The sequence below is a fragment of the Salvelinus namaycush genome, chromosome 36, assembly GCF_016432855.1.
Source record: "Salvelinus namaycush isolate Seneca chromosome 36, SaNama_1.0, whole genome shotgun sequence".
In the NCBI taxonomy this organism is placed as follows: domain Eukaryota; kingdom Metazoa; phylum Chordata; class Actinopteri; order Salmoniformes; family Salmonidae; genus Salvelinus; species Salvelinus namaycush.
In genome coordinates this window covers 23,701,247-23,709,242 of record NC_052342.1, presented here as the reverse complement: position 1 = coordinate 23,709,242, position 7,996 = coordinate 23,701,247, and the positions used below count along the sequence as shown (strand labels likewise).

The 7,996-nt window shown below is 44.9% G+C and overlaps 1 protein-coding gene across 1 annotated transcript; it reads left to right on the top strand.

Annotated features, from left to right (window-relative positions):
- The first annotated feature begins 352 nt into the window (after positions 1 to 352).
- LOC120030501 (meiosis 1 associated protein) lies at positions 353 to 7,046 on the top strand. The gene is made up of 3 exons (XM_038975909.1): positions 353 to 607; positions 823 to 1,014; positions 6,834 to 7,046. Exons 1-3 carry the CDS (start codon positions 353 to 355, stop codon positions 7,044 to 7,046), a joined length of 660 nt encoding a protein of 219 aa, XP_038831837.1.
- The last annotated feature ends 950 nt before the right edge of the window (positions 7,047 to 7,996 follow it).

The window sequence follows — 7,996 nt, the reverse complement described above, 5'->3', positions numbered from 1 at the left end:
TTGCTGATAATGGGCCTCTGTACACCTATGTAGATATTCCATAAAAAATCTGCCGTTTCCAGCTACAATAGCCATTTACAACATTAACACTGTCTACACTGTATTTCTGATCAATTTGATGTTATTTTAATGGACAAAAAGTTTGCTAAGTGACCCCAAACTTTTGAACGGTAGTGTATATACCAAAACAAGTGGCGTGGCAGACATTTCCTTCAAAAAATGAATCCCAGATTGTAGCTTGAAACAACAAATTATTTCATGTTTGTTTACCGTCTTCCTTCCTCTTGCTCCATCCTTGTGTTTCCTTTACTATTGTTTTGTTTAGATCCCGATTCCTGATTTCGTCGTTGGCATGGACGCAAGGAACCGCTCTGGCCCCCCCTCCTCCTCCTTCCAGGTGTGCCGCCCCTCCTCGTTCTCACGGCAACCGCCCCGTGTTCTGATCGTGGACGCGTCGCCGCCCTGGTGGTCAGAGACTGGTACTACGCTGTGTGAGGCTTTGGATAACTTCCTGACTCTGGCCTGTAGTCTGGACGGACCCTGTAGACTGCCCCTGCTTAGCCTTTACACTCTGAGTAGACAGCATGAATGTCTGCTGCCATTCGTGGTAAGAGGGAAGGAGGGCGAGAGAGAGAGAGAGAAGTGTGTTGTGTTATCTCTCTCTTTTCTTTCTCTCTCTCTTTACTGAAAAGATACATGCCTGGTGACTTATATATGAGTCAGAATGGTGGCACTGTAATGAAGTAAATAAATCATTGCGCTCTCTCTCTAACCCCCACATTATCTCTCTCCCCCTTCCTCCATCCCTCTCCCCCACTCCAGCAAGTGAGGGGTAACCTGGCCCGCCTGCGTTCCTGTGTGGAGGAGCTGAGGTCCATACCCGGAGAGGGGTGCGTCCGCGCACCTAGAGGGGAACTGCTCAAACAGGCTGTTCTGGACAGCCTGCAGCAGTTTAAACAGTACACGCGACACACTACCACTCCGAACCAGGCCAACAACAATGGATCTGTAGAGGTGGGTACTGAAATGAGAGCCTTTGATTAGTTGAATCAGGTCTGTTATAGCTGGGCTAGAACAAAAACATGCACACCCTATTGGACCAGGTTTGGACCAGGTATGGACCAGGTATGGACCAGGTTTGGACCAGGTATGGACCAGGTTTGGACCGGACCAGGTTTAAAGAACGCCTCACCTCACTGATGTGTTACAGATGATTTCATTTGATGATTTCATCATGATTTCACAAACATAATAACAAAATCAATACTGCTAAATTAATTGGTTTTGGAAATTTCAATTCTCTGCTTAACATCTAGATTTTTTATTTTGGTGATTGTTAGTTCTCAAAGATTATATTAAAAAAAGATATAGGTCCATTACCTTTCCTACATACGTTATATCCGGTGTTAGCGGGTCACGTTTATATCGAGTGGTTTTCCATCCCGAAGGATATTTGTATACATTATTTTTTTTACACTCGTTGATTTAGGCATCCTGGATTATAAGGCTGCCCACCCCCGAAGGGATTTTAACGGCCGAAAAATCCCTGAGTTTTATGAATGCATTAGGACAACTAAAGGGCAGTCCTTTAGGTTTTTGAGCATTTCTCAAATTGTAGAAGCTCCGGTCAGAGCCATTAGTGGACTAGCTTCCGACCAGGAGCTGATATGAATGGACCCATTAGAACACAGAACACCATTAGAGAACACAGACACTAAACATATGGCTCTGTGTTCCATCTTAGCTCTGAAACAGACTTCCTATTTTGGCTGTGTCCCGAATGGAACCCTATTCCCTAAATAGGCCTACAGTATATCCCTCATAGGGTTCTGGTCAACAGTAGTGTACTATAGAGGAAATGTGGTACTATTTAGGATGCATTCTCGACCAGCACTGATATCCTTCTATACAGGAAGAGAAGAGACAGGAGAAAACAACCAAATGGCACCCTTCAGGAAAAGCCCATTTAGACCCAGAGTCTCTTTTTCAATGGAGACCTGGCCAAGAAGACTGCAACCATCAATACATTACATAGTTAAAACATACAAGAAATACAATACAACAACATGATCCAGCCTAAAAAAAAACATTTACACTCCTCTGTAACAGAGTCTCCCATCAATATTTAAAGTTTATTTAGTGGCACTAACATATCTAGATGAAGCATGGATTGTAGATTATGCCATGAGTCTGGTGCACAAGAAGAGAAGGGCAGTCTGAGGACTTTAAGTAGCAACCACCTAGCAGCCCGGGTATGGTAACTGCTGGTGGTGAAGGAGACCAGACTACGGAGGTAAAGAGGGAGTTTACCCAAAAGGGCTTTGTAGATGAACACATACACATGTATCTTTCTGCACATATAAAGTGAGGTCCATTTGGTACAATGTGCAATAGTGGGTAAGTGACTAGGCATTTGTAATAAAGCGCAAGGATAAACAGAGTCCAGTCTCTGTAAGACGGAGGAGGCTGCATGCATATACAACAAGTCACCATAATCAATAACAGAGAGAAAAGTGGCCTGAACAAGCTTCTTTCTAGCCATAAGCGGGAAGCAAGCCTTATTACGAAAAATTAAAAACCCAATTTCAATTTAAGCTTTTATCACGAGATTATCCACATGAACTTTAAAGGACAACTTGTCATCCAACCAAATACCTAGGTATTTCTGGTCAAATGTAGTGCAGTATTTTGGGATAAGGGCCGTTAGGACCTAGACATTTAGTAGGATTATACATTATTATTTTCTGGCCCCAGTAATGTGATTTTGTGATGTTTTAACTTATTACTACTGAAAGATGTTACTCGGGGTTGAATTAATTAATTTATCTGTTTTTTTTCTTCTGATCTGGTGTGTAAATGTGTCAGAAAGAGATTTTAGGACTGTGTGTCATCAGATAAACCGGACATAAAGATGTAATCAAGAGTTTAATAAGGGCTTGATGTTGTTTTTTTCCCCATAAAGTAGGCCTACTGATTATGAAGTCACAGACTGGCTGTCTACAAGAAGAAGCTCTCAGTTTCAGGCTGCTGAGGGGAGGACGGCTCATAATAATGTCCGGAACGGAGCAAATGGAATGCCATCGAACCACGTTTGATGTGTTTGATACCGTTCCACTGATTCCGCTCCAGCCGTTACCACGAGCCCGTCCAACCCAATTAAGGTGCCACCAATCTCTTGTGCTCCATTTCTAGAAGCTAAAAGGGAAAGAAACAAGGGCCCTGGTCAGAAGTGGGCCACTATAATAGGTTGCCATTAAGGACACACCTAAGGTCTCATTTTTAGCTAGCTTACTGATATAGAGGAGATTCAATGGGTTTAAGGAGAAGCATCTTTGAGTCAGGACAGTGTTTCCCCTAGATTACATTTTCCCCCAGACGGGATGCAAAACCCCCCTCAGACAAAGTTGTAGGCTGTGAACACTAAAATTGAAACTAACTGCAAATAATGTCAACTGTTTTAAGAAAATGTATAATCTTTCCTATTGTTCTCCCCTGAAACTTGAGGAAACTAGGGCTGGGAATTGCCAGGGGCCTCACGATACGATATTATCACAATAATTGCCGATACGATATGTATTCGAATCTCATGACTCTACATGTATTGCGATTCGATACTGAGATTTTATTGCGATTTGATGTTCCAAACATATTGCTCACTATACAGTGCGTTTGGAAAGTATTCAGACACCTTGACTTTTTCCACATTTTGTTACGTTACAGCCTTATTCTGAAATGGATTAAATAAATGTGTTTCCTCATCAATCTACACACAATACCGAATAATGACAAAGCGAAAACAGGTTTTTAGAAATGTTTGCTAATTTCATTTTTTTTTTTTTTTCAGAAATACCTTATTTACATAAGTACAGACCCTTTGCTATGAGACTCAAAATTGAGCTCAAGTGCATCCTTGTAATATTGCCTGTGTGTAGCTGGTGTAGAGGAGTCAGGCACAGAACAGCAAATATGAGTAAGCAACGTAATTTACTCAAAGAATCACAAATACAACGCAATAATTAGAGCCCACAATAACGGACCGTATTACAAACAAACAATCACTCACAAACAAACATGGGGGAACAGAGGGTTAAATAATGAACAAGTAATTGGGGGAATGACACCAGGTGTGTAAGACAAGGACAAAACAAATGGAAAATGAAAAGTGGATCGGCGATGGCTAGAAGGCCGGTGACGTCGACCGCCGAATGCCGCCCGAACAAGGAGAGGGACTGACTTCGGCGGAAGTCGTGACAATCCTGTTTCCATTGATCATCCTTAAGATGTTTCTACAACTTGATTGGAGTCCATCTGTGGTAAATTGAATTGAGTGGACATGATTTGGAAAGGCACACACCTGTCTATATAAGGTCCCACAGTTGACAGTGCATGTCAGAGCAAAAACCAAGCCATGAGGTCGAAGGAATTGTCCTTAGAGCTCTGAGACATGATTGTGTCGGGGCACAGATCTGGGAAGGGTACCAAAACATTTCTGCAGCATTGAAGGTCCCCAAGAACACAGTGGCCTCCATCATTCTTAAATAGAAGAAGTTTGGAACCACCAAGACTCTTCCTAGAGCTGGCCGCCCGGCCAAACTGAACAATCAGAGGAGAAGGGCCTTGGTCAGGTAGGTGTCCAAGAACCCGATGGTCACTGACAGAGCTCCAGAGTTCCTTTGTGGAGATGGGATAACCTTTCAGAAGGACAACCATCTCTGCAGCACTCCACCAATCAGGTCTTTATGGTAGAGTGGCCAGATGGAAGCCACTCCTCAGTAAAAGGCACATGACAGCCCACTTGGAGTTTGCCAAAAGGCACGTAAAGGACTCTCAGACAATGAGAAACAAGATTCTCTGGTCTGATGAAACCAAGATTGAACCGTTTGGCCTGAATGCCAAGCGTCACGTCTGGAGTAAATCAGGCAGCATGGTGGTGGCAGCATCCTGCTGTGGGGATGTTTTTCAACGGAAGGGACTGGGAAACTAGTCAGGATCGAGGGAAAGATGAACGGAGCAAAGTACAGAGAGATTCTTGATGAAAACCTGCTCCAGAGCGCTCAGGACCTCAGACTGGGGTAAAGATTCACCTTCCAACAGGACAACGACCCTCAGCACACAGCCAAGACAACGCAGGAGTGGATTCGGGACAAGTCCTTGAGTGGCCCAGCCAGAGCCCGGACTTGAGCCTGATCGAACATCTGTGGAGAGACCTGAAAATAGCTGTGCAGCGACGCTCCCCATCCAACCTGACAGAGCTTGAGAGGATCTGCAGAGAAGAATGGGAGAAACTCCCCAAATACAGGTGTGCCAAGCTTGTAGCATCGTACCCAAGAAGACTTGAGTCTGTAATCACTGCCAAAGGTGCTTCAACAAAGTACTGAGTAAAGGGTCTGAAAACTTATGTAAATGGGATATTTCCGTTTTTTAAATTTTTTAAACTTGCTAAATTTCTGAACCTGTTTTTGCTTTGTCATTATGGGGTATTGTGTGTGTGGATTGATGAGGGGGGAAAAACAACGTAACGTAACAAAATGTGGAAAAGTCAAGGGGTCTAAATAGTTTCAGAATGCACTGTACCAGGGAGAGGAAAGGCTGGCTGTTTTCTGTTGCTCCGTCTGGGGATCTCCAGGTGTATTGTGGAAAGGTTGTAGATTAGTCAGACAGACTCTCCATCAACCGATTTGTAGTCAGTCAGACAGACTCTCCATCAACCGATTTGTAGTCAGACAGACACTCTCTCCATCAACCGATTTGTAGTCAGTCAGACAGACTCTCCATCAACCGATTTGTAGTCAGTCAGACAGACTCTCTCCATCAACCGATTTGTAGTCAGTCAGACAGTCTCTCCATCAACCGATTTGTAGTCAGACAGAAACACTCCATCAACCGATTTGTAGTCAGTCAGACAGACTCTCCATCAACCGATTTGTAGTCAGACAGACACACTCTCCATCAACCGATTTGTAGTCAGACAGACTCTCTCCATCAACCGATTTGTAGTCAGTCAGACAGACTCTCCATCAACCGATTTGTAGTCAGTCAGACACACTCTCTCCATCAACCGATTTGTAGTCAGTCAGACAGACACACTCTCTCCATCAACCGATTTCTAGTCAGTCAGACAGACTCTCCATCAACCGATTTGTAGTCAGTCAGACAGACTCTCTCCATCAACCGATTTGTAGTCAGTCAGACAGACTCTCTCCATCAACCGATTTGAAGTATTGACTCATTGAATGGGTGACTTACACGGAGTGGACAAAACATTAAGAACACCTTTATTGAGTTGCACCCCTCTCCCCTTTTGCCTTGATAACAGCCTCAAGTCGTCAGGACATGGACTCTACAAGGTGTGGAAAGCGTTCCACAGGGATACTGGACCATGTTGACTCCAACGCTTCCCACAGTTGTGTCAAGTTGGCTGGATGTCCTTTGGGTGGTGGACCATTCTTGATACACACGGGAAACTGTTGAGCTTGAAAAACCCAGCAGTGTTGCAGTTCTTAACACCAGCTGGTGCGCCTGGCACCTACTACCATACCCTGTTCAAAAGCACTTTGTTATCTTTGTCTTTCCCATTCACCCTCTGAATGGCACACATACACAATCCATCTCTCAATTGTCCCAAGGCTTAAAAATCCTTCTTTAACCTGTCTCCTCCCCTTCATCTACACTGATTGAAGTGGATTTAACAAGTGACATCAATAAGGGTTTATAGCTTTCACCTGGATTCACCTGGTCAGTCTATGTCATGGAAAGAGCAGGTGTTCATAATGTTTTGTACACTCAGTGGTTTGATTGACGCATTGACTCATTGATCTCCCATTGGCTTCCAGGTAACCGTGGTGACGAGCCAGCCAGGGCGTGGCGTGGTGAGGCAGTTGGAGGCGGCCTTAAAGGACACTGACTTGGTGTCTCTACGACGCCTACTAGTGGTCCACGTCAGTACTGCAGGTAGGAGGGGTCTCACTGTCTTTCTAGTGGGTGGGATGGGGTGGAGCTGGGGTGGACGGGACGGGATGGACTTCTGGGCCACGTTCAGTAGCTAAACGTTATTGAATGTTTCAGATAGAAATACCACGAAGAGAGCCGACGTGATTCCTAATTCTACATGTCAGAGAAGTGTTTTTGTTCTGCTTAGCGTATTTCTATCTGAACGTAACACCACTGTTGTGTGCTGCTGAACATGCCTTGGGGTGGGGGAAGGGTTCAGCTGGTCCACAGTTAGTTGAACCAGTACCTTTCGTATCTTCAACAATACCTCTGTACCGTTGTGCTTGTGTGTATGTCTCTACCACCGATTGCTATTTCTTATTGGTATTCATATAAGTTAGTAAGTAGCATTACGCAAGCCAGTACATAATAATAATAATAAATAAAACATATCATAATTACTGCAGGGAGAGGGGAGAATGACTGCTGGGGGCAGGACACACCCTCACCTGAGACTGCAGAGGAGACTGAAGGTAGGAATACACACACACACACACACACACACACACACACACACACACACACACACACACACACACACACACACTAGATACACATTTATTCAGTGATGTACATGCACAAACACACGCCATAGAACTTAAAACAGAAACACTCTGCAGAACTCAATCTCTATGCTCTTTTCTCTGCTATGTTCAACACCCCTCATCTCTCCCTCCTCTCTCCCTCCTCTCTCCCTCCTCTCTCCCTCCTCTCACCCCTCATCTCTCCATCATCTTCCCCTCCTCTCTTCATCCTCTCTCCCTCCTCTCTCCCTCCTCTCTCCCTCCTCTCTCCCTCCTCTCACCCCTCATCTCTCCCTCATCTTCCCCTCCTCTCTCCCTCCTCTTCCCCTCCTCTCTCCCTCCTCTTCCCCTCCTCTCTCCCTACTCTTCCCCTCCTCTCTCCCCTCTCTCCCTCCTCTTCCCCTCCTCTCTCCCTCATCTTCCCCTCCTCTCTCCCTCCTCTCTCCCTCCTCTTCCCCTCCTCTCTCCCTACTCTTCCCCTC

Bases quoted from the DNA above. Each gene is read 5' to 3' on its own strand.
- LOC120030501 (XM_038975909.1), top strand. From the start codon at position 353: ATGGACGCAAGGAACCGCTCTGGCCCCCCCTCCTCCTCCTTCCAGGTG. The intron at 608-822 runs GTAAGAGGGAAG...CCCCCACTCCAG, and splicing joins AATGTCTGCTGCCATTCGTG to CAAGTGAGGGGTAACCTGGC. The intron at 1,015-6,833 runs GTGGGTACTGAA...ATTGGCTTCCAG, and splicing joins ACAACAATGGATCTGTAGAG to GTAACCGTGGTGACGAGCCA.